The 26,546-nt window shown below is 33.9% G+C and overlaps 2 protein-coding genes and 1 long non-coding RNA gene across 12 annotated transcripts; 2 read left to right on the top strand and 1 right to left on the bottom strand.

Annotated features, from left to right (window-relative positions):
* The first annotated feature begins 599 nt into the window (after positions 1–599).
* On the top strand, positions 600–10,538 carry LOC149736555 (uncharacterized). 4 transcript variants are annotated; one of them, XM_089876126.1, is made up of 16 exons: positions 600–754; positions 829–906; positions 1,914–2,102; positions 2,152–2,223; positions 2,388–2,576; positions 2,641–2,712; positions 2,812–2,976; positions 3,129–3,216; positions 3,412–3,567; positions 3,959–4,158; positions 4,633–4,707; positions 4,756–4,944; positions 5,563–5,634; positions 6,180–6,368; positions 8,033–8,104; positions 8,439–10,538. In XM_089876126.1, exons 1-16 carry the CDS (start codon positions 656–658, stop codon positions 8,760–8,762), a joined length of 2,229 nt encoding a protein of 742 aa, XP_089732252.1. In that variant the 5' UTR covers positions 600–655; the 3' UTR covers positions 8,763–10,538. The 4 variants fall into 4 exon arrangements, with proteins under 4 accessions (XP_089732252.1, XP_089732253.1, XP_089732254.1 ...); XM_089876127.1 differs by lacking the exon at positions 4,756–4,944; XM_089876128.1 differs by lacking the exons at positions 8,033–8,104; positions 8,439–10,538 and having other exon boundaries at positions 6,187–6,361.
* On the bottom strand, positions 9,080–24,724 carry LOC149736553 (NFX1-type zinc finger-containing protein 1-like). 3 transcript variants are annotated; one of them, XM_089876106.1, is made up of 45 exons: positions 24,216–24,724; positions 23,271–23,410; positions 23,033–23,180; positions 22,828–22,924; positions 22,494–22,609; positions 22,268–22,429; positions 22,099–22,190; positions 21,938–22,030; positions 21,675–21,787; positions 21,365–21,500; positions 20,970–21,068; positions 20,751–20,861; positions 20,451–20,652; positions 20,185–20,390; positions 19,831–19,974; positions 19,546–19,638; positions 19,407–19,487; positions 19,205–19,282; positions 19,014–19,139; positions 18,514–18,582; positions 18,163–18,237; positions 18,011–18,103; positions 17,789–17,942; positions 17,097–17,289; positions 16,736–16,915; positions 16,422–16,628; positions 16,182–16,281; positions 15,929–16,065; positions 15,751–15,840; positions 15,513–15,666; positions 15,255–15,448; positions 14,935–15,093; positions 14,692–14,850; positions 14,446–14,604; positions 14,228–14,386; positions 14,013–14,169; positions 13,760–13,794; positions 13,285–13,392; positions 12,917–13,086; positions 12,532–12,625; positions 12,302–12,426; positions 12,071–12,244; positions 11,366–11,510; positions 10,961–11,102; positions 9,080–10,117 (listed from the first exon to the last, which is right to left on the bottom strand). In XM_089876106.1, exons 1-45 carry the CDS (start codon positions 24,722–24,724, stop codon positions 9,984–9,986), a joined length of 6,312 nt encoding a protein of 2,103 aa, XP_089732232.1. In that variant the 3' UTR covers positions 9,080–9,983. The 3 variants fall into 3 exon arrangements, with proteins under 3 accessions (XP_089732232.1, XP_089732231.1, XP_089732233.1); XM_089876105.1 differs by having other exon boundaries at positions 20,185–20,652; XM_089876107.1 differs by lacking the exon at positions 14,692–14,850 and having other exon boundaries at positions 20,185–20,652.
* LOC149736554 (uncharacterized) lies at positions 11,431–22,305 on the top strand. Of its 5 annotated transcripts, XR_016384871.1 has the most exons (6): positions 11,433–11,569; positions 15,272–15,390; positions 16,777–16,927; positions 19,361–19,478; positions 20,252–21,776; positions 22,135–22,305. It is a non-coding gene; the product is annotated as an uncharacterized LOC149736554 (long non-coding RNA). The 5 variants fall into 5 exon arrangements; XR_016384868.1 differs by lacking the exon at positions 15,272–15,390 and having other exon boundaries at positions 11,431–11,569; XR_016384869.1 differs by having other exon boundaries at positions 15,272–16,927.
* Positions 24,725–26,546: the final 1,822 nt, after the last annotated feature.

Here is a 26,546-nt window from a genome sequence, read left to right as displayed (position 1 = left end):
GTAAACCTTATTACTGCATGATGTTTTTAGTTAAAAGTAAAAAAACATTTCTTATTTTTGGGAAACACTAATTTAAAAAGTGGGCGTTCTTTGTTCGATGAGGAACTAAACCCCAAGTATGTTTAGTCAAGTCTGCGGAGTGATATATACAATTTAGTTTTGAACATCGATGACTTTGTTGTAGTTATGAACCAACTTAAGGCAAGTAAAATTTGCATTTTGTATTCTTATCTGAAATGCTTGTTTATAATTTATGAATGGTTACAACTTACATTTTAGCATTTCTATCAATACACAAATTTTCATTTTTCGTTGGTATGCCCCGTGTATGAAACAGGTATTATAACGAACGCCCTGCCATGGGAGTATATTAATAACAGTCATTTAATATTTAAAGATCATACATAAATGAATGTAACTTGCTTTATCCTCGTGTGGTCGAAAAACGAAAGTCGATTTTATAACCCGCGACACATGAAAATGACCCCACGCATATAACCAAATCGATTTAATGCAGATAGATAGCATGTAAAAGCACCGACAAGCACATTAATCATAAATATATTTGTTTAGTACAATTTTGTATTTAAATGTTTTTTAAAATTATGGGAATTCTGTTTTAGATTTAGAGATTGAAAATGTACCTATTGTGAAAATGAGCGAGGAATCTGGTGAGATTTTTATGGGGTTAGGGGAGGAACTTGATAAAAAGATGAAAAGTGGTGGAACACCTAAAGCTCACACATTATTGAAGGTATGTTCATAATATCTCTTTTAATAATTTTATTTCCTGCCCTATAAAAATGTATTACGGAATTTTTTGTTTAGGTTGATCAAAGAATTGAATTTGCTGAACAAAAAATTGCTGAAATTGAAAGCAAATATGTTGCTGCGATGCAGTCTAAGGTAAGGAATAAACAAAAGTAAGAAAGTCGGTAATGAATGGGCACACATTTGTCTGAAAAAAGATGGAATTTATGTTTAAGCGATTCACCAAACCATTCAATTAAGTTCATTGGTTGTGTAGTTTAAACATGGAGCTATACAGAGAAGACGGAAATTTTTTTCCGCTAGGAGGCGATGACAAATTCGTTTCTCTATTTTATGGGGAGCAGTTACTTTCATGGTTTATACACATAAGATATAAACCCTTAACACTAACCCCTAACCCCTAACCCCTAACCCCTAACCCCTAACCCCTAACCCCTAACCCCTAACCCCTAACCCCTAACCCCCAACCCCCAACCCCTAACCCCCAACTCCTAACCCCAAACTCGTCAAACAAAAAAAACTTGAAAAAAAATATAAAAAAAGTATTCCACTGTGCGGGACTCGAACCCGGTAAAAATGAAACAAAGAGAGTTTACGACCGCACGCAAACCGCTACACCACAGACTCAACGACAGTAAACACAACGAAAGAGCGTATATAACCGACCTAATGTGGGAAATATGTTCTTACTAGTGTTTTATGTATTTAGAAAGGTATTTTTATTATTTAATTAATTTGTTTTACACTTATTAACACTTTGTAGTGCTGTTTTGTTCTTTTCCGTATTTTTTAATTTAAATAATTACCGCCTCTAGCGGAAAAAAATTTCCGTCTTCTTTGTATAGTCCCATGTGTAGTTTAACCGTTTCATTAAAAAGGAACTATGTGTACATTGTGCAATACATGCAATTAAAATAATTATAACTCACTAAACTGAACCGAAATTTACCCTTTTTCTTCTCTTTTTTTATAGCTTTTGATAATAGACAGCCATTGTTAAAAATAATAACAAACTAAGTAAAAACATTATTGTTTAATTGCACCTATTGGTTTAAAAGTTAGGAAAGATTTTAAATGTTGAATAAACAACAATTGTTAACAGGAATGGATTAATGGGAACTCTAACAAACAAATATATTTAGACAGGAAAAAAATACATTGACCCAAAGATATTGGAGGCATTCCACACCGAATGCTCCCAGAATGCAATGCAGGAATATGAGGATCATGATGTGTATGATGCAGATGAGAGTTTAAAACACTTTATAGTACTAGGAACCCATTTGGAAACTCAATATGCGCTGATGCAACACAGCAACACTACATGGAAGGTATTTGATTTTTGTTTAATAATAAAATATGACAATTTGCTTCTTTTAGATAAAGGAAAAGAATGACATTATGTATGAAGTTGACTTAGCTACATATGTATATATGAAGAAAATGGAAAAGGTAAAAGTTAAGTCCATGTAAATGTGTTACATTTTAAAAATAAATGAAAATTTTCTTGCTTTTTGTATTTAATAAACTTAGTTTTAAATTGATTGAAATTTTGCCATGTCTAAGGTATTAACAAAACTATAGACAATATGTTAAAGACTATATGATATATACAGATTGCAGGTGACCATTATTTGGAAGATGTTGATACAGCAAGGGTGTTAGCTGAAACAAAAGCAATTGAAGCGTTCAAAACATCCACCAGTGAGTGTAACCAGGACTTGGTTAAGGATTGTGAAAGGTATCTACACAATGGTATTCAATTGAAACATGAAGAATTTGAAAGAAGAAATGCACAGAAATTGGTAAATTTATAATTCTGTATTAAAATGTTCCAATTCATTTGTATTCATGTTATCTTCTTTGCAGGAAGCAATTAATAAGAATTTAACAAGCTTGAAAGCTGAGTATAAAAAGGTTTATCTGGATTTATTGAATAAGGTAATTATTATATTGTATGTAAATTTTATTACAGAAATTTTAGTTTGTGTACTTTTAATAAAATAACGTTTAATAATTGTCCGTTATATATTATAACAGATTAAGAAGAATTGGGCAACGGAGGATGTAACAAGTGTGCATGAACGTGCATTTATAAGATCAATGATCAGATTCACTGAATCCAAAATTGGACAAGGATTACAATGTAAAGAAAAACAATTACAATCATTGATAGACGGAATCTTGGATTGTTTTCAAAGATACGTAAGTGATATTGAATTACTACAGTTTGAGATTACATAAAGTTTGAAATAGAATAAATATGTTCATAATATAAATCTTGTCATAATGCTATATCTGCCTGAAAACGTGAAAAGTAATAATATTGTCTTAAATAATTCAACGCACCAATGAAGGAGTCAACCACACAACCAACCAATGATTCAACCACACAACCAACCAATGATTCAACCACACAACCAACCAATGAGCCAACCACACCAGGTACACTAGTAATAATTTTTAGGATTATTTTAGATTTTTTTGTACGGAATTACAAATCGCCACAAAAATCTTGTAATGTTTATGTAATTTTACAACTTTTTAGAGATTTTGGTATAAATGCAGGAATGAATAAATGAATAATGCTAATTTATTGTTGTCAAACGTATGTGACTTTTGTTCATTGAACTCATTCAGGCTCTTATTTTCATAACCAAATACATGTGGAAGTTCATGGTTCGTCTTTTAAAAATGCTGCTGTTGGCAGTTCTGGTATTAATCAACAACAAACCACACACACAAACGATGAGACAAGCATGCAATCAATACTGGCAACAATGGGTAATATGTCAGGTAAACACTTTATAAATTCAATGTAGAATGATATTTACATAGCCATCACCACAGTACAGCGGTTTAAAAGCTTACCGAAACACCGGAGGAAACCGGGTTTGAGGCTCAATGCTACCATTGTGAGCCTATGTGTCCTTGAGCAAGACACTTACCGGCAATCGCTTCAACCCAGTGGTCACTAATGGGTTGCCCAAATTGTCAGCCAATCAGCCATACTAAAAGATGATTAGAAAAATCCACCAAAATTAATCACCTACAAATAAAATAATTTGACCTATTTATCATGCAGTGTTATGATAAGATAATTACCCCAAAAGATGATATAGTATTCTAAATGCAGAAATAAATTTGCTGTTTTACTTCAATGTGTTTCCATTTTAAACTTATTTAGGTGAATTTTCCAATACCCAAAATATTACAATCAAGGATACGAACATCCAAGATTCTGTTGTGAATAGTTCTAATGTTAATGTTCAGTCAACCACACAACCAACCAATGATGGTCAACCTTGTACTGGTAAAGATCCTATGGGGCTTGCGGTAGAATTTGATGAGACAGTGGAAAACAATGAACCACCTACAATAATGCAGGTATAATAGGACAAGTATTTATTTACTTTAGGGGTGATTGAAAATTAGCTAGGTTCTCCTCCAGTTACCTCGCAGTTATTTTGGATAAAACAGCATTGAAAATTATTACAATCATGGTTAAATTGTCCCACCACTACCAGTAAACTATAAATACTAGTTGAGCCTTTACACTTGACCCAAGGGTCACTAATAGGTTGTCTTATTGGTGGCAACACCAGAGAAAATTTATGTAATCATCAACAAGTTGTAAGTCGCACAAAGTAGATGAAAGCACTCGTGGTCCATGGTATATTACCTTCTACAGCTTTCCCGCTATGCAAATACCTCGCGTTTCCTTAATGCCAAATTTTAATTACATTTCATTAAGTTCAAACTAAATGAACTCAATGAAATAGTTAATTTCATTAAGATTAATATTTTAACATGTAGATAACAAAATGAGAAGTTTTGCAACATAATGTCTTTCTGGTTTAGATCTTTCAAATGGTTGAATTTCACTTGAAAATTTATGGAATTGGTAGGGAATTTGTTGATGCGATGAAGTTAAAGGTAAACAAAATTTTAAAAATGTTCTGTTTGCAAAAAGTTATTTTTTAGACGAAAAAAAAATACATTGACCCAAAGATATTGAAACAATTTTACGAAGAATGCCTAAAAAGAGCATTGCAGCAATTTGATGCATTTAAGATGTTAGAGGGAGATGTAGGTTTAGAACATCGAACGAGTTTGGTCGACCATTTAAGATCTAAATATAAAGTAATACAACTAAGAAACAATGAAAAGAAGGTAGCTGTTTTTGTTATGTCTTGATCCACATTTTATGTTACATTTACATTTTTTTAACTATTGACAACTCACTATGTATTTGTTGTATTGAATAAGCTGGACGTAGCAGTCACATTTTTATTGATACTATTGTTTCATTAGTTATCTGTAGTATAATTTGCTGACTGTTGTTTTGCTACCAATTTCATTCGGCGCCATAGCACAGTTGGTAAGTGTGCCTGCCTCCAACCCAGAGGTAATAGCTTCAAGGCTGGTTGCTGCTACCATTGTTGGCGTATGTGTCCTTGGGCAAAACACTTAACGGCAATTGCTCCAACCTAGTGGTCACTAATGGGTTGTCCAAATTATCAGCCATACATAAAAAAATAATAATAATAATAATCACCCGCAAAGTAACATACATGGTAACTTGTAAACTGGCACGAGGTGTATATACACCTGTGTTATAACAACTGTCGTTTTCCGGACACGCGAGGATAAAGTAAGTTACGTTCATTCATTCAAATAAGTTACATTTATTCATTCAACTTCTTATCTTTGTTGGTTTAATTAGTTTGATCTTCATTGTTGCATTTGAAGAGATAAATAACAGAAAACATTGTATCTTTCTAAATACAGGCAGAGGAAAAAAACAAAACTATGGGTAAAGTTGCTGTTGCTGGGAATATCTATATGGAGGAAATGCAAAAGGTAAGTAAAGGCTTATAAATACAATATGTGAACTGTGTGTTTAAAAGTAATGAAATTACTTGATCTTTAGAATTTTTTTTTATTACCAGGCTACTGCCTCAATTGTAAAAATATTTTATGTAAATTATGTTCAATATTATGTCAATTAAAGCTCAGTTGCGGTGAAAAAATTAAATTGTTTAACAAAGTAAACTATTAAAGACAAGTTTTTAAATTTTCAAATTTTCAGTGAAAAACATATCAAAAATATGATTAACATTAAGTAGCTCACGACCTGCGAATATCATGCACTGTTGGTAAAACTAAATATACAAAGTATAATTCAAATTGATTGCACGTCAGCCTTTGATGAATGTTAATAAAGCAATAGCGATAAATCAAACTCAAACATCCACCAGTGGCTACTGCAACGACTTGGTAAAAGAATGTGAGAATGAGGGGCACAAAACTAATTAATTAAGAGAACCTAAAAAGAAAAAAAAAATATTATTAAGCTTCTTATTTCAAATGAGCTGTTTTAGTAAATTAAACATTCATTCAAATAGTTTGCAGGTGGCCATTATTTAGAAGATGTTAAAAAAGCAAAAGTGTTGGCTAAAACAAAAGCAATTGAAGCGTTCAAAACATCCACCAGTGAGTGTAACCAGGACTTGGTTAAGGAGTGTGAAGGGTATCTACACAATGTTATTCAATTGAAACATGAAGAATTTGAAAAAGGGAATGCACAGAAATTGGTAATTTTAAAAGCAGTTAAAGACTTTCCAATGATTTTTTTTCAAATTTTTAGTGAACACTTTTATAAAGTTTTAACTTCCTATTTAAGGTGTTTCTGTAAATTCGCAATTATTCATGAAATGTTAAAAAACACTGGCTTATGAATATATAGTAAAATGGGGGAAGATGGGACACTTAACCAAATATTGCCAAATATTTCCAAAATCAAAATAGATGGCGTTTTTTTGGTAATACCACGAATTAGTACTATCATTTCTTTATTTATTGACAACAGTTCAAAAAAATCTAATATAACACACAAGGAGTTATTTAGCGATTCGCACAACAGGTGAAATTTTACAAATTCAAAAAAACACAAGATAAAACAGGACAGTTTAAAATCATTGTTAATTTTGATTAATAAGTGTATTTATTATTGGGAATACACGTAAATAACACGAAATAATACTGTACGCTTTTAAAATCAAGTTTAAAGATTCTTTTCCTTGCCATACTGCTATAGTTTTTAACAATGGATATTGTTCGAACATTAATTGATAAATATTGTATCCACAAATGTATATGAACTTGTAATAACAGAAAAATAATAACTATTAATTAAGTTTACATTTTTCTACAAAATGGGTATTGCTACACTGTTTTTCGCACAAGCCACTTCTCATAAATTATCTCCAAGTGCAAATGACTGGTTTTCAAATATATTTTCAAAATATTATCTTTTTATTATATCAGTATCTTATTTAAATTATTGAATTAAAAGAAAACCTTTGAAGTTTTCCACGTAAACTTTATATATATAACGTTAAACCAATATTTTTTTGTTGTTTTTATGTCAAATTAAAGTCATATTGACCCTGCCTATTGAATGAATGTAACTTACTTTATCATCGCGTGGCCGGAAAACAACAGTCGTTATAACACGGGTGTTCATACACCTCGTGCCAGCTTACGAGTTACCAAGTAGGCTATGTTACTTTGTGTGTGATTATTTTTTTGAGATTTTTTCTTTTTTTTATGTATGGCTGATAATTTGGACAACCCATTAGTGACCACTAGGTTGAAGCAATTTCCGTTAAGTGTCTTGCCTACTGACACATACGCCCACAATGGTAGCAGCGACGAGCCTTGAATCTATTACCTCTGGGTTACAGGCAGACGTGCTGACAACTTTCTCACGGCGCCGGACCAGATTTTCCTCATGTTTATATCTCAGTTTTTTTCACAAAACTAAAACTAGTTTTATGAGACAAAATCAAACTGTACGAAATACTCAAGGTTGTTTTATGAAGCTATAAACTAGTTTAAACGTTCACACTCGAAAAAAATTTCATCAGCTTTACTATAATTTAGCGAGCATTTAAAATTAGCACCTTACTATTTCGCATTTTTTTACCTGTTCAAAATAAACTGTTTTTATTATTTAAAAGCAGTAATATATATGTTTTATTATTTAAAAGCAGTAATCAGCTTTACCGCGTGTGTTATATTGTCGTGATAATATTGTCGAAAAATTCTGTAACATTACTTTCCGGATTATCATTAAATGGGGTTCCGTAAAAAGAAAATTAAAAATAGTCCAGTCTGACAAAGTGTCCCATCTTCCCCCATCCTACTATAAATGAATATACACTTGCCACTGAATACCAAAATCTTTTTGAAACAGAAACGTGTAGAAAGAACGCTTGATACATTTTACGAAGAATTCAAGAAAGACTACTTGCAAGTAGTAAAAAAGGTAATTTTAATTTTGTTTATTAAATTTTCCTGTGGTGCATAACACATGGATGATCTGGTCAGTTTCTCTTTTGGTTTAAAACTAAAGCCATCTTCAGTAACTTCCAAGCTAAACTTCCACCTGACATTTCTTTTAACTATTGGAATCAATGAAGTTGGTTTTAGTTTTTAACCATATATTTAAAATAAAAACAGTTGTCATATATAGGGGTGATTTGTGTTGAAACTATTAAAATTTTATTAGGTTTTGTGCTTTTCTAATTCCAAATTTACCTATTTTATGTAAGGTATAAACACTTTGTACTGCTTTAAGCTATAAACATGAACTGTCATAGAAATTTGGTCATGCAAGTAAGGAAACTCTGGATAAACTGCACGAGAAAATCATATCTTTAGTAAATGCAGAATTGGAAAGGGCAGTTCCTTTTACAAGGATTCGAGAAGATGCAATTAAAATCTGTAAAAAAGTGTTAAAAAAACAAAGAAGATTTATGTGTCAGGCAACAAGCCACTTGTCATGGGGTCATGTCATGGGGTTATTTTTACCACATATTTGTTATGCTTTAGAGGTAGCAAGAAGTGCTTGGTATGAAATAATAGCTCCAGCAAATGGATCAGATTTCCCCTCTCTTCATATATTGAAGTCTGTTAACCTGTAGTGGGAATGGTATCATGTTATGTCTTAAAAATATATTTTTATGTTGATCTAGGCTATTTGTCTGTAACTCTAGTTATCATTATTGTTTTCGTTTCTTAACTGTGAGATAATACTATCGCCTCATGTCTCACTATTTTGTTTTATTCCTGTTACCCGCTCCATTCCAATCAATCAAGTTTCACAAAATAATACCAGTGTAATAACTATATATGTCATTGCTGTATAACGGATATATTGTGTTTTTATTAATTATACCACTGTAAAATTTTGAGAAAGGTTTTTTATTACCTTTCCATCATTTTCCAATAAAACAAACTATTATATTACACACTGAATTCGTTACTTTTGTATTTGGAGAATTAAAAACGGTAATTCATTACACCAAACTCCAACTAAATGTAACTGAAGCTTGTGAAAGGATGCTGAAAGGATATCGTTGATGCGGTGGGGCAACATAGGATTTTTGAGGTTTTCGGCCCTTTGATGGTTTGGGTATAGGAGTTGTGACTGGGTCAGCCATGTGGGCACGAGCGGAAAGTAAAAATGCAGTATTATCTCAGTACCGCATATATGTTTGTGACCTTCCACCCATTCACTACTTGAGAGTCAGATTTTAGTCAAATATAGTTTGCTCAGCATTTGTTATGTTTGAGGTGTTCTGTCTACCCACCGCGGTCCATTTTCGCCTTGCCGTGTAGATTGTATAACCTGTACCAAGCTCAACATAATCCGACACCAGCACGGTAAAACGACAACTTTTTAAGCATCAAATACGTGTGCATAAAGGAATAAGTGGGCAGACTGGGCATACATATAGCCGTTACCTAACTGACGATATAATGAGAAAAACGCAATAGAAAAAGACAAGGGTGACCTGCAACCATATGAGATTATATCTGGTACCCGATTTTGTTGTGTTTATGTATAAAACGACGTTAGTAATATCAACAATAGTATTGTATATTGGGGTTGTCATGTTTGAAAACTACGAACACTTGATTTACCAATAATATTTTGGAATAATAAAAGTATAAGACTGAAAAGAAATTAATACCGTATCTAGCCTTAAAGAAAAATCAGAAGTAAAGTAGGCTAGGTAAATAAATATTAGATATATACATTATCTACCTTGTAGATGCCAGTAGTACAGTTTAGTACATTTTCCAAAACATCCCTAAATTAACAGACTTATGCAATGACTAAATTAACAACCATATGTCAATTATATTGTATACATAAGTATTAATATGTCTAGGTGTTTGACTTCCTTGTCAAATTCTCTCATTTGTTGCTCTGAAAGTTGTTCCTTTTCATTTATGAGTCTTTTGCCAAGAACATTAACCGCAACAGCAATGCCTGTGAGAATAAACTGCATATTACGAACCTCATATAACTGTAACTCTAGATAACAAAAATGTTGAAGTTGTGTTGTGGTAATTAATATATCAACCATTCAAAACTTCACATCTGTTATTGTTATTTAGGTGAACTATTTGTCCGGCGCCGTGGCGTAGTGGTTAGCGAGCCTGCCTGTAACTATTAGGTAATAGGTTCAAGGCTCGCCGCTGCTACCATTGTGGGCGTATGTGTCCTTGGGCAAGACACTTAACGACAATTGCTCCAATCCAGTGGTCACTAATGGGTTGTCCAAATTATCAGCCATACATAAAAAAAAATGAAAAAATTCCAAAAAAAATAATCACCCACAAAGTAACATACATGGTAACTCGTAAGCTGGCACGAGGTGTTAAACCCGTGTGATAACGACTGTCGTTTTCCGGCCACGCGAGGATAAAGTAAGTTACATACATACATACATACAACTATAACTTTTATGAATGAATGTATGTAACTTGCTTTATTGTCGCGGGGTAGTAAAGTCACAGGCGGTATAACATGAGTGTTCTGTTTCATACACATCCTGCCATCTTACGAATTACCACGAATGTAATTTGGTGGCATTGTGGGTGACTGTTTTTTTAGATCTTTGTGTATGGATGACAATTTAGACAACCCATTAGTGACCACTAGGTTAGAGCAATTGTCTTTAAGTGTGCCCAAGGACACATACACCCACAATGGCAGCAGCAACAAGCCTTGAACCCATACCTCTGGGTTAAAGGCATGCTCGCTAACCAACTGTGCCACCGTGCCGGGTTATAACAATTCCATATGTAATCTCTTGGTCATGTTGCTTACCTTGAAATTGTTTCAGTAGAGATTTAGAGGATGTTATATTCTTCAATAAATTCTCTGTGCGAATATTCATTTCATTTATCTTGTAGAGATTTGCGAGTTTCATCTTACAGAAATTTAATTGAGAGTTGGTCATTGGAGTTTTCTGTTCAAATTCAAACTTTAATTAATTTTAGGTTGGATGTTGAGATAAAAGAATAGAGTTGAGATAAAAGAATATCCATAAAAGAATAGAACTGGTAATAAATGGTTTGTTTGGGTCAATCAAATATACAGGTTAACAGGTATATATATATATATTATGTTATATATATTACTATTTATTTTTACTCATAAATATTTTTATATGTAACATTTAAAACTGCTGAAAACTAACAATATAAAATAAAAGAACTCATCTTTACTTACAGAAATTTTTTGCACCAAATTAAATGCCTCTTTTGTATAAGCATTATGCATTTTATTTTGTGATAGGGTTTCTGAATATTTTTTCTTTATTGCCATCAAGTCATGTTTTCTTGGTGTGACCAATGGCTCAAGGAGATTTGCATTCCTGTTAACACCAAGGATACGGAATAAACATTTGCTCAAAATAAAGTTTTAAACAAGCAGGTTGGTTTAAGGGTATAAAATTGCGTTTTTTGATGTATTTATATACCCTAATGATTATTTGTGCATAAAATTGTCCCATTACTAGGCCAAATTTTAATCATATGAATAAATGTAACTTACTTTATCCTCGCGTGGCCCGAAAATGACAGTCGTTAAACACGGGTGTGCTGTTTCATACACCTCATGCCACCGAGTATGTTACTTTGTGGGTGATTATTTTTTGGACATTTTTTTTATGTGGCTGATAATTTGAACAACCCATTAGTGACTGGGTTGGAATAATTGCCATTAAGTGTCTTGCCCAAGGAAACATACGCCCACAATGGTAGCAGCGAAGAGCCTTAAACCCATTACCTCTAGGTTAGAGCCAAGCGCGCTAACCAATTGAGCTACAGTGTTGTACATATAAACTAAACAAAAACCAAATGTCAGAAACACAATTTGGTTAGGCTGCTTGTGCTTGGGATTAAATCTAGTTTGTAATATTTTTAAATAATATACCTCCACTCCAGTGACAATAGTTGTCCATATCTTGTGCATGTAGTAATAGCAGTGTTGCATTTTGGGCAATGCTTTACTGTAATATCAGTGAAATTGCCATGCACATCAAGCCCCATAATTTGATCCAATTTTTTGACTGTAAATAAGTGTCCACAGCCTGGCAGCTCAACAAACCTAAACAAAATCAAAGCATCACCCTAATTTTATGAATACCAATGCCTAATACATTACCTTGCATCCTCTGGATTTTCTGTATTTCCTATGGATTTCTCCACACTCCTCTTGTTGCAAACTCTGCACAACTTCGGGCATGGTTCTCCACACAGCCCAATACAGGGATGTTTGCATTTGAGAATCTAAATTGAAAAATTGTAATTTTTTTGCTGTACTGAAATGAAATCCCCATTGTAGCTGTTTATGTTACATCAACATAGTAAGATATTTAAAAAAGTGATTTTTACCTTTGGGCATGGTTCATTACATGGGGGGCGATCGCATGCCTCACCGCACAATCTTGTGCATTTAAAATGTGCACATTTCCATGTACAAGCATAGCTGTAAAAATAGGTTCATTAGCAAAAGAGATTTGTATAATGGAAAAATCTATATAGTAGGGTGAGGGAAGACACCCATTTATTCGATTTTTTTATCCCATTCGGTAATAAGCGAAAAACATTCAAAGAATCATAAAACCGTATCGTCCGACTTCTGTTGAACGTTGTTAATTGTTTAAAACTTGATCAGGATATTCAAATATTATACATGTGCTAAATGTGTCTCATCTTTCCTCACCGTACTCTATATGTTTTAGGTAAAATAGTATTAGGTTACAATTTTTACCATTACCTGCATTTCCTGCATGGAGAGCTGCACGTGTTGGCACATTTTTTATGCACACATTGCATTCTACATTTCTTTGTACAAGGTGGACAGGGTACAGAACAAGTACCACTACATGGATGACCACATTTGAGTTTTATTTCACATTTCTTTTCACATTTTTCATGTACCCGACCCTAAAAACATTGATTAGTCACATTATTTTGAAATTTTATTTAATTGAAAAATAAGAGAGTAAAGATATAGTCTAGTGAAAAATACTAAAGTGAACAACTGTCTTATTAAATAGATTTAATTCACTGTATCCCCTTCTTATGAAAGTTTCCATCTTTATTATATAGATAAGATATTGAATTCAAGCTATTTTCCTATACCTGAAGGCAATCAGTGCAGTTACCAGGACATGCATGTCCACAGTCAAGAACTGCTTCACACTTTTGTTTGCATGGAATACTATACGGCTTTTCAGATGCAATACACTTCACATTTTGTTCATGGCCGCAAGCTGGAAGTTTTACTGCAAAACAAATTTTAATGTAATGTAAATACTATGATCTTCTTTAAAATCCCAATCCTTTTATGCTGTGTTATTAAGTAAATACTATTTCATATAAAAGCCTAGCCTAAATTAAAATTTACTTACAAAACTTTTAAATGTCGCCTTATGTTTGTCATGCATTATCTAACATTTTTCACACTATGCAAACCTGTAACATCAACAAAGCAGATATTAGAACATTTTTCCCAACACATCCTAGGACATGGGTGGCCACATTTCAAGACTTTTTCACAATTCGAATAACACTTGGCTGATGCAACATCATCACTACATCGCATATTTTTACACTTTACTATTTTTTCATGGCCACAAGCTGGAAGTTTTACTGCAAAACAAATTTGTAAATTTTGTTTCCATCATTAAAACCCTAATTATTTTATGCTGTGGCCAAATAAATGTTGTGTCTTGGGATTGACATATAGGCCATGGGATTGTGTCATGGTATTTACACATAAGCCTACCTATGGAAAAAACTACTTTCAAAGAAAATTTGCAGTATTTTATATTTCATGCATTGTCTAACATTTTCTACACTATGCAAACCTGTAACATCAACACAGCAGATATTAGGACATTCTTCCCAACACTTCTTAGCACATAGGTGGCCACATTTCAAGACTTTTTCACAATTCGAATAACACTTGACTGATGCAACATCATCACTACATCGCATATTTTTCTTGTGACCACAGGAAAGATTCTGTTTAAAAAATAGTAAAAATATTATTTGAAGCTTATCAATTTATCATACACTTTACCTTTATAACGTTCTCATGACATTCAGAAGATATTTCCGAACATTTCCTTTTGCACTTGTGTCCACATGGAAGAGTTTTATCACATATTTCCTGACATTGGAAATATTTAGGATCACAGGAGCATTCCATCTCTTGTACATGGTCACATGTAGGCATTGTCTATAAAATCATATTAATCCAAAAGCAGCTCTTTTTTGCATTGTAACGACATATTATACCTTTTTAACCTTTACAATGCATGGGGGGCATATCATATAACATAACTTCGGACACTTATGACCACAGCTTCGCGTTTTTTCACATGGCATTTTGCATCTATGAAGCATTGGAGGTACAGAGCATGCCATTTGTTGTGTGTGTCCACAGTTCGGTATTTTCTAAAAAAATTATTTATTTTACTGCTCTATGTTTTGAGAAACAATGAAAGTAGTCATCAAAGAAATGAATTAGTTAAATCAAGATACCTTTTCAACATTTACTCTGCATGAGGGGCATCTCACATAACACAACTCTGGACAACTATGACCACAGCTTAGTGTTTTCTCACATGATTCTTTGCACTTATGATGTAATGGACTTTCAAAACATGCCATTTCTTGTGTGTGGCCACATTTCGGTATTTTCTAAAAAATTATTTTATATTACAGTACTACTTTTTAACAAAAATGAAATTATTCAAAAAGGAATTAACAAGATAATCAAAATACCTTTTCAACCTTTACTCCACATGGTTTGCATTCTTCGCCACAGTAGAGCTGGCATTGATGACCACAACCAAACATTTTTGGACATGGCATTTTACAAACAAAATCTTCGGGTTTAATTCCACATTTCATCGTTTGGATATGCTGACAAACTGGCATGGTCTAAAACAGAAACAAAATAACAGACTATTTAACCTGTTTTTCATGCGGTATCTTCAGTTTTAATCTATATGTAACATTACAGCTATTTATATTACAATTAGGCATACTGTCTTCCTTGAACACCAATGCTTACTACAAAAAGTTTAATATTAAATGCATACTTTGTCAACCAATACAGGACAACTGCCACAATCCTTCCAACATTGTTTCAAACACTTGTGACCAAGGTCAGGGCAGGCTTTCGTGCAAGGTTTCTTGCATATAAACTTTGAATGGTCAGAGTCATCTAGATGGCAGGTACGTGTACAAACATGTCCACAATCCAAACGGTAATTGCATGGCACATTACAACTACCTGATTAAGATAGAAAATTTTAAAAATCAGTGCTATTTTTTAAAAAAGAAAAACATCGCAGAACCTCCTGGGAATTTCTGAAAGTCTTTTGCAGATTCCACTAACACACAAGTTTCTGGGTGATTCTTGCATTGTAGCTTTAAAGCAGGTCCAATCAATTGATCTCTTTCCAAATCTGATACGATTGACTCCCAAATTTTGCTTTCACTTCGAAGCAACTAAGTAGGAAAATTTGTTAGAATCAACATAATACATAATGTTTGAAGTCTACTATTAACTAAAAAATGGTTAAATGTTGTCACCTGTAAATTTCCAATGCAGAAAAGTCCTCTTTTTGCACGAGACAGTGCCACGCACACTCGATTGTGAATTTTAAGAAAACCTATGCTTTTCTAAAACAACAAAATAACACCGCTATTACAAAAGTAACTAATGGGTGTAAACTGTAAAGCATACACATTACAAATTTACAACAACTACCTGCTCATTGCTCCTGACAAGAGAAAGAAGAATTATATCATTTTCTTCTCCTTGAAAATTATCCACAGCAGTTACATACACCCCCTTTAGTTCATTTGCACTTGAGCGAATAATGTTTTTCAACTCAAGCAACTGGCCTTTATAAACAGTGTTGTTAATTAGAACTATAAGTATTACTACAAACAATGCGTTTTTCTTCCTCTTACATTTCAATAAAAATATCAAGGTGCAGACCTGGTTAATCTAAACTGACCTGTATAAGTTGTCAAGATAGTAATCTGCTCAGGTTTAAACTCATGCAGGAGGAAGTATTTGCAAAGTCCTACCATGAATTCTGCTTCATGTTGATTTTTCTGTCGGTCAAAAGAAATACTGGGATGAAATTAACAGAGATACTATAATAGTTTATACAAATTATTAAAGAAAATCATGGTATGAAGTCATACTGTATGCTAAAAACAAGTGTTATTCAAAGTAAAACATAATGGATCACCTTAGATTTGCCATCTGTAACCTTATCCTCCATTTTGCCATGGCTGATAAAATAAAGACTTTTTTCAACTCCGGGAATATCCTCATATTTCTTGACGACCTCATGATCAGTCAGTGTTTTATAAATGTGAGGTCGAATGAGGTCAGCTATGCGAGGTTTCATGCGATGCTGGCAAGTTAGTTGGGCAAAAGGCAGCTCATTTTTAACCTAAAAAATTTCAACACATTAACATGGATCAGGAAATATATATTCCTACATTAAGGAAGGGGTCAAGAAAATTAAATTGTATAAATATAAATTAGAGTATATTTTACCAATCTCTCAAAAAGTGAAACGTCCAAATTCATTCTTTTAGCAAGATCGTAAACTGTGGGTGAAGGTTTCAATTGCTGATGATCTCCAATTAAAATAAGATGCTCTGTACTTTGTGGCATGGATGTTACAATGTGAGCTTCCAGCACTTCTGCTGCTTCTTCTACAATGACCACTTTAACCTGTCGAAAAAGGTAGGTGATCAAATTCATCAGTGGTCCTAATTAAAAGTAACAATGTTTACCTTAAAATTATAATTAACACTGTACACGATATGAATGATAAATAAATCAAGAGTGGATACGTATGAATTACGCCACAAACAAGTATGGTTCTCTACATATTGTTGTCTATTTTACTTACCGGTAATCTGCTAATAATAGATCTGTACTTCGCAGCACCAGTGGTTGTCATTCCAATAACATCAGCTCCCCTTAAAACTGCAAAACTTTCTTCTTCACGGATTTCCTTTAATTTTGCAGTTTGTTTATTGTAGTTGTTTATGTGTTTTGCAACCGTGTTTCTATATGGTATTCTCCATTGGTCGACCCACGTTCTACAGAACAAATCAACTATATTAACCTACTTATAAAACAAGTTGCAGAAGACTTGAGTGGAAACTTTTGTTTGTATTTCACGTTCTATGTCGGTAGGGTCCTTATTGAGGGGTCCATATCCCCAAAACCCAGAAAGCCCAAGTGGTTTATGCGACCAGTGTGACTCTTTCCTTGACTCCATCCACAACACCCCTTGTGTCATGGTTTTGGACTTAAGTATGTCATGGACTTCTGTCCTCAATTTGCGACACCACATCGCAGTTAGATGTGAAATTCGCAGAATCTTTGTGTGCAAATGAGTTACCAGATTTGCAGCTTTCTGATTCTTTTTAATTTGGGCAACTAATTAGTCACCCCTAGGTGTCTTGCCCAAGGACACATATGCCAAAGAGTATCAGTATGAGTGTCTTAGTTATTCGTGATTACAAAAGAACTAATCAACCCAAGATATGCATCTAATTACAAATTGTATGTATACCTAAATACTACTAAATTTACCTATACAACTCCCATCTTTCGGATTCGGTGAGGTACATGATATTTTCAACTGCTTCCATATCATATTTTGACATTGCTTTTGTTTGGTTTAACTGTTTTTTTAACGCCTTGGTTTTTGCTCGCTTGTCTGATTTTGTCATTTGGAATCCAGCTTCTGAAAAGTTAAGGAACCAGTACATGGGAGATGATATTTTTGTTTTTATATTTCTACTGAAAACTCACCACTGTTAAAAATTGTTTGATGGGTTGTTGCTGCAATTGAGTTTCTCATATTATAAATCTCTTGATAATTTTTTTTGTTCTTAGATTCAAAGTCTAAAATAAAGAATTATTTATATAGGTATCCTAATAAAGAGTGCAAAATTTTGTTGAACCTGTGTCCATTTTTCGTGTGTCTTGTACAAAATCAATTTCATCGTAAACATTTGCTTCATCCTGTACTGTAGTCTCTGCATAAATATGTTTATTCAATTTAAAATAGAAACTTTCATTACGGTTATTTTGGGTTGATTATACAAAACCCAAACAACTATACACTGTATTTGAAAATTAAGGTCATATTTGCCTAAGTGCTAACATAGACATATCGGTGGTACCTATTCATATAACTTGCAGTGTTTTACACATAAAAAATAAAATAATAGTATGAATTAGACATATTCAACATTTCCACTTGTATTGTACTATATGATTTAACTAAAATACCACCCTCTATCAAAACCCACCTTTTGGCCGACTTCGCTGCTTCAACCACTGTTCAACATGAATTGAGAACTTCTTTTGCTTCATAGACACTAAAACCAAGTTATGAATGAATGAATAAATGAATGTAACTTACTTTATCCTCGCGTGGCCGGAAAACGACAGTCGTTATAACACGGATTTGACACCTCGTGCCAGCTTACGAGTTACCATGTATGTTACTTTGTGGGTGATTATTTTTTTGGATTTTTTCATATTTTTGTGTATGGCTGATAATTTGGACAACCCATTAGTGACCACTGGGTTGGAGCAACTGCCGTTAAGTGTCTTGCCCAAGGACACATAGGCCCACAATGGTAGCAGCGACGAGCCTTGAACCCATTACCTCTAGGTTACAGGCAGGCCCGCTAACCACTTTGCCACGGCGCCAGACTAAAGTTATATGTATTAAAGCTAAAATTGCTCATACATACTGTCACCCAACCGTTGTACATTTTATACAAATAAAGATAGCAACACCTACTTTTATATTGTTGGTCCTCGGTTAGGACATAGACAGCACATTTCACTTCGATCTGATGATACACATCCAAAAGATGTGCTACATTAGCAGGAAGATCCATATATTCCAAAAAATTGTAGACTATGTCTGGAATATGGATGGTTGTTAATACATAAAATAAGCAAGTGCTTGATCAGTTTGTTTTGACATACCTGGTTGTATATTTACCGGATCATTATTCCTAGGATGGATTGTCATCCAAGTGACAACAAGAGGGTAATCTAGGCTCTCTAAATGCAAACATTATATAACATTAGATAAAAAACACATGCTAATCTAAAGAGGTTATATGATTGCCATGATTACAGAAGATGAGAATGGAACAAGCGTTGCAAGGCAAAAGAATACACCAACCTGATGCAGCAACTGCTTGTTTAATATGATCTATTTGGAACCCCTGATGCAGAAGTGGTTGAGCCCAAACAGGTATAACTTCTGTTGTTGTAAAGATTTTGTTAAGGCTACAGTAACAAAACAGGTTTCCGAATTTTACCTTTGACAATATAGCTTATGGTGGTCAAGCTTTCAACATTGGAGAATCCTAACCAATCCAACAAAGCATTGTCGTAGCTTGATTTAAATTTCCCTGTAGAATAATGAAGCAACTACAACAGGAGTTTTTTTTTATATAAATACAAAATAATTTTATATATAATATCTAGTATTACATATCATTTTTATGGGTATTTGGAAATATGTATATTAAGCCATTAAGCTTTCCTATGACCATATGTACAACTTTTTATATATTTTATACAAAAGTTATAGTTTTCTTCACCTAGTTGGTAGTACTGTACAAACTGTTGGAATAAATTTGTTGGAATCACGGGTCGCAACTGAGAGAGACTGATAACACATCTGCTTGATGCTTGTAACATTTGTAAAGCATTTTGGATGGGTTGCATCGCATTTTTAACCTCATCTATGGAAGCATGTTTTGAAAAAAATAAATGTTAAAACTAACCTCATCAGCTAAAAGCAATTTTTCATATTTGGCTACAATCGTTACAAAGCAGTTTTTTAAAAACTACACACAGAAATATTATGTTGGTTAAAAAACTGGCCCTTTAAGCGACATGCACAATTTACCTTATTCAATTTTTTTACACCTAAGATCCATTAAAGAATTTACCTTTAACATCCCTAAATCCAAAACCTCTATGTGCTCGCTTAAGTTCACCTAACATATATTTCTTAAGACTCTCAGTTTTGCAACGGCCACCCACACGCACAATTCCTTCAGGATGAAACTTTGCTATTCCTTCCAAGAATTGATCAAGTGCATGGTTGGTGTAACATACCACAAGAATTGGATTTTTTATTTCTTTCGAAATGACACTATGTCCGAACACAAAACAGTTAAACAAAATACAAGACATATAACAAAAAAATTTGTACCTTGGTTCGCAATTGGCTAACAGCAACTGCATCATTTTAAGCCCAACATAAGTCTTTCCAGTTCCAGGAGGGCCTTGTATCAATGCTATCTCTTTTGTAATGGCAGTTTGCAAGGCAAACTTTTGTGACTCGTCTAAGTGCAACTTGGCAGCAGTTGGCCATTGGGAGTGGTTCAAAACATTTACAGCAGGAAAAGGTTTTTCTAGCATGTTAAAATTATATATTAAAATATTTTCAACAAAGTTACGCCATACTAGCTGACTGAGTAGAAACAAACAGTAATATTTCATAATTACATACCAAGCAAAGGTTTGAAAGAGTAAATGGAAGCAGAGTTGCGCAGATACAATGGTGATTGTATTTGTTTGGAGCAGTCGACTATGTATCGATGCACAGGTAGATTGTATGTTTCTATAAAGAAATTGTTCCGATTGTAAAACCAAAATTAAAAACATACATAATGAGTGGAAACTAAATTATGCCAGAGTTATCTTCTGAGTTAGGTTTGGGTAAAGTTACCTTTTAATCCAGCAAGAACATGATGGTATGCTTCAAAAAAGGCATCTGTTTCAATAAGAGTGTATTCCAATGACATGTCAACCAACGGATTGTCTGTTTCTAAATTTTTAATTTTACTTTTAATATGTTTTAAACTTTATTCTTTTTGTAAAACTATTTTTCTGTGGCTGTTTATACTATTGATTGCAAAGCATAAGTAGATGCGTGGTTAAATGTCCTCTATATACATAACTATTAGGAAAATAAATAATAATGCCTTGAAATTAATTTCCTTAAAAATAAACAGCTCTATGGCACAGTTACCCAATCCAGAGGCAAACCATATCTAATTTTGTTGGGTTAAGTTTTTGCATTGCCTAAATATTTTATAGAGTTTCATAGTGTATAGTTTGTACCTGTACTGGTGTTATCATTCCAATCTAACTCTTCTTCTTCATAAGGTTGGTCAGGTGTTACAAAATTAACCATGAGGTGTCCATGCTGTAACTGCCTTGCATCCCTCTCTGCAACTACCCCAAACAAGAAGTGTTCCTGTAAGGATTACAAAGACAAACACGACTAACTAAAATTTACAAAGAAAAATTAAACTTTAAGTCATGTCAAACAAGGCTAAACTTTGGAATGTGGGAACAATACATCAATATCAGGAAAGTTTATATTTATTAAAAGGTATTTATTATTGCGCAAACATGAGCTGTGCGCTACCTTAAAGTTGTCAGAAGAAAAGCAAAGAAGATTACCAAACATAAATCGTTTTGAATTTTCCCAATCAACTCGATGCAGCATCTCAGTGTCAAAGTGAACAAGGTATTGCATACCTGATAAATAAATAGCTAAGTTAAGTTAAATTTAAAATTAAATACCTCATTGTTGGGTTGTATAGATCCAATCATCAATATTACTATTTGTCACTTTTGAAAATTTGTATGTATGACTTATTTTTAAATTAACTGTTTTGCATTACAAACCTGTATCACTTGGTTGTGGAAATTCAACACGAACGTTCTGATATACCTTGATGTCGTCCAATTTTGAAATCTGGTACGAAGTAGCATCTTTACCTAACAATAAACAACATTTTTAGTTTTACAGATTAATACTTTGTTTACAATATGCATAGGCTACTTACCAAGTTTATGATAACTTTGAATTCCTTCTCTTAAAGGTCGAATAAAATCTTCTCGTAGCAAACGAAACTGAACATCAAGATAGTCATCCACACTGGAAGGTTAGAAAAAATATGTACTTGTTTTTATTACTACACTACTATTTGTCCTTAATCGTTCTATTCTTTATACCTGTTATAAGCAGAATCAATTTGATTTTTTCTCAAAAACGGCCTGCTTGTCATTATGATGTCCTCTAGAGTAGGAAAGACAGATATAGATCTAAAGTTATCTGGTGGTTGTCTGTAATCATGTGAGCTATATCTGCTTTCAGTGCGATCTTCTATAAAGTTTCTACAAAAAAAAACATTTATTTTTTAGTTAAAGTAAAACTGTGTTCAAATTTATGTGGATATACCTAACTACTTCGTCTTTACGACTTGTCACTTCTGCTAATCGGTCAGTAATATTTTCAAAGCGTCCAATAGTAGTTTTATTGACCACATTATTCACAGCAACAAATAACATAGAAATCTAGAAAAAGGTTGTGTAGTTAACATGAACTCCTTAAAAAGGTTAGGACTTTTGGAGCTGCAAAGCAGAAAATATGGGTTAAAAATGCAGAAAGCATTGTAGAAATGAGGTGCTATTATGCATATAAAGTTTTTAAGTTAAAATATTTGTGGAAGGTTTATATGCAATTAAAGAATTTGAATGTATTATCTGTAAAATAAATTGTTTATATATTTTACCTCCTTTGTTGAATGCTTGGGTATAAGGTCAAGGCACAATGACATCAGATATAGGCAGCATGACACTTGTCTAGCTGCTTTTTTAGGATCAGGGTTTCTGTAAGATAGTTGGTTATAGTTGCAGGGGTGTACCAAATTATTGTAACCAGATATCTAAATCAGTAGTTGCAGTTTGAAAACATGGTTTGTTAAGATTTAAATATACCTTGTAGTTGAGTTCGCACAAATCAAAGCTAAAATTTTGTTACAAAAACCGCTATTGATAATTTCCAATAGAATTTCCAGCAGAATTTGACGTGGACCGTCTGCTTGAGCTATTTTGCCACAAGCATAAAGCATCATTTCTGTCATACCTATAAAGAATCATTAAAAATAATGTAAATCTTTTCGTTGGTGTATTATGTATGTGAGGTCTTTAAAGTATACTTGTTTAATATGATTACCCTTGTCCATTTCTTGCTTGAGACAATTAGTAAAGCCAGCTTTCTCTGTTGACAATACAATGACAGCTTGTCTTGGGGTAATATCATCCTTTTGTATGATACGTCTCAGTTGTTTAAAGAGACTTTGCAAATTGTCAGTCCTGTGTCAATAAAGAGAGTATAAGTGTCAAAGTGCGCCAAACCAAAGTAAATTTAGAATTAGTTAAAGATTAAACAGAAAGGAGGAATCAGTATAACGTCATCGCACAAGAGTGTACTTAATCTCCCTTGTGTACACATACATTTGTGCATACTAACTATTGCGCAACCGTACGAGCACGCTAACGTGAGCCCTACAACTAAGCATATAGTACTGTTGGGGAAGATGGGACACCTTTAGCACATAATATCCAAATATCCTGATCGTGTTTTAAACAATTAACAACGGTCTATGAGAGTTGTGAGGATACGGTTTTATAATTCTTTGACTGTTCTTTGTTTACTACTAAATGGAACGAGAAAATAGAATGAACAGATGTCCCATCTTCCCCCGCCGTACTATATAACAATTTCCCTTATATTCTATATACGGCGTAACTGCGGTCGAAACCATCAATGTACGCTTTCGGTCGTAATTAAAAACATACACAATTGTCCTTGTAAACTATTTTAACTACGCAATACCTGTTCATGACCGAGCGTGTGCGAAATTATGTGTGTTCTAATTAGTGTATTACTGTAGATACTTGGCAACCAATTGTATTATTGTAGATAACTGGCAAACAGTCTCGCCTGAATCGCGACGAATAATAAAATCCACTTTGTCGCCAAAACAGTTTCTGGTTCTGCAGTATTTGGATGCACGAAAAAACACTTGTAGGCATACAAAACAAATAATGGGTCATTTTGCCTGTCTACCAGAATGGCAGGAGAAATGTCCACTGGTCTTAATACCAACATGTATACCTTTGAGGAGTGTCTCCTTCTGCAGAGCTTCTTCTTTTGTAACGTGGGGCGTTTGAATGAACTTCTCGAACTGTTTGCGGTGGCATTAAAAAAGCCGGGTGTAGTCTTGCCGATGCTTCATCAGTTCCAAAACCACTGGTACTTTGGTCGCTATTGCCGCGACCACGAGTTCCATAACCACTGGTACCACGACCACGAGTTCCATGAGCAGTGGTACCACGACCACGAGTTCCATGAGCAGTGGTACCACGACCACGAGTTCCATGAGCAGTAGTACCACGACCACGAGTTCCATGAGCAGTGGTACCACGACCACGAGTTCCATGAGCAGTAGTACCACGACCACGAGTTCCATGAGCAGTGGTACCACGGCCACGAATTCCATGAGCAACGGTACCACGACCGCTGGTTCCTCGGCCTCTGGTACCTTGTCCCCTTTTTCCGCGACTAAATGTACTACGGGTACCGATGTAATGACCTTCACTGTCGATACCGAAAGAACTAAACATTATGCAACTCTACTCAAGGAGGAACTTTAACTGAATGGTGTTGGGGGTTATCTACCGTAGCCCTATATAGCAGAATACTACGTATACGGTATTAAAGAAAGAGTATTAGGTGCCTGATAGTGACAGATTTTTTATTATTTGTAATTTCATTGTTGTGTTTGCAATAGGTGTTGCTAAATTTAATATTAATCGACGTACTTTAAAATAGGCAAACGTGAGTATTAAAAATTAAATATGCCGCCTTTTTTTAGTAAATATTTCCCGGAACACTTTCGCCACTACTTTACTCCTTAAAAATTACCATCTAAAGTTAAAGCAATGTTTTACTAAAATCATACACTGATCTATACGAATGTGAAAAAGAAATCGAATAAATTAATACCTGCCTGTTCATACAACTTCTAAATCTAACAAAAGTTACGAATATTGTTGTGTAGGGTTTCAAGGTTACATTTCAGACTTCCTTCTTTAACAGTAAAATGTGAGCGGTATTATTTACTCAGATAAGAGCGGTATTATTTACTCAGAATAAGAGCGGTATTATTTACTCAGATAAGAGCGGTATTATTTACTCAGAATATTACAGCTCTGTTGTTAGAACAATAAAAAAAAACTTAAACAAAATAAATTTGCTTATCGTTAACACAGTTGGATTTTGAACTTTGAGTATTATGCATAAGAACCACCGTTAGTTTTCCCAACACTTAAGAGATTAAACTACATACTTTCACTCTATAGTTTACAATTATAGCCACAAAATCGATTTATATTCATAATATTGGTCGCTTACAAAAAGTGGTCAAAAATAAATTAAATGTTGTAATTTTTTCGAACATATTAATCGTGTTTCAATGTGTCTCAATTATATGGTCAAACTTGAATATACGACGCGACGAAAATTTGATTTGCTTTGATCTTTAAATAAGGTACTAGATTGGGCAATAAAATGCCCTACTATGGCACTATGCTACAAGAATCGTCTGTGTCCATCGCCGTTACACGCAGTTTATAGTTATACCGTCCGTCTCTAAACCAGAGGGTTTGGGTTCGACGCTCGTTGCCACTGTTTTGGGTGTATGTGTCCTTGGGCAACACCCTTAACGGCAGTTGCTTCAACGCAGTGGTCCATTATGTGTTGTCTAGAAATATTTTCACAAAGGTGACTTGGTATGCGGGCATGAAGTGTATGAACAGAACACCCGGGTTTTAAACTGTTGTCGCCCGCCAAGCGAGGATAAATACTATTAACCGAATTATATCAATCCTTTAATTCCCGTTACGTGACCTGCATTCCAACACGAACTATATATACTAGAGATACCTCTAGTGTGTCGTGATTCCAACACGGAGACAGAGATATCTCTCGGAGGCCGTATACGCACTTGATTTTAATGTAATGTAGATTACACCTCAGAACTAAACCACAGTTTCTGCGACTCTTTTCCTTTTTAGTTTTAACGAAAACTTTATTAAAACCTCTAATAACAAAAACTAAAATGGAATATCGATCCAATTTGGACACTTTTGATACCGATACTTTAGTTTAGGTCATGGGGATTCCCCTAGAGCTAGATTGGAGTATTGTCATGGCGTATTTCCGCAAAAACCAAGTTCGTCGTTATCGAGAAACCATGTTGGTAATTGTCCCAAGGTTCCAATCGTATAACGTCACCCTATTAATCACACGTTGAAATACCTGTCGGCAAATAATTGTTGTTTGATTTATACAAATAAAGTAATAAACTTCATGCCAATGCTGTTGCAACACCAGTTGCTGTTGCAACACAAAAGGAAAAATGAAATGAAAGTTTTAAAACGTATT

This window comes from Ciona robusta, chromosome 4 (assembly GCF_009617815.1).
Source record: "Ciona robusta chromosome 4, ASM961781v2".
NCBI classification, from domain to species: Eukaryota; Metazoa; Chordata; class Ascidiacea; order Phlebobranchia; family Cionidae; genus Ciona; species Ciona robusta.
Note: the sequence above shows the minus strand (reverse complement) of the source record. Positions and strands in the feature narration are given on the sequence as shown.

Bases quoted from the DNA above. Each gene is read 5' to 3' on its own strand.
- LOC149736555 (XM_089876126.1), top strand. From the start codon at position 656: ATGAGCGAGGAATCTGGTGAGATTTTTATGGGGTTAGGGGAGGAACTT. The intron at 755-828 runs GTATGTTCATAA...TTTTTTGTTTAG, and splicing joins AAGCTCACACATTATTGAAG to GTTGATCAAAGAATTGAATT. The intron at 8,105-8,438 runs GTAATTTTAATT...GAACTGTCATAG, and splicing joins ACTTGCAAGTAGTAAAAAAG to AAATTTGGTCATGCAAGTAA.
- LOC149736553 (XM_089876105.1), bottom strand. From the start codon at position 24,724: ATGTTTAGTTCTTTCGGTATCGACAGTGAAGGTCATTACATCGGTACC. The intron at 23,411-24,215 runs GTATACATGTTG...TTATTGACACAG, and splicing joins GAAGGAGACACTCCTCAAAG to GACTGACAATTTGCAAAGTC. The intron at 11,103-11,365 runs GTAAGTAAAGAT...GAATTTGAACAG, and splicing joins ATTTGGTGCAAAAAATTTCT to AAAACTCCAATGACCAACTC.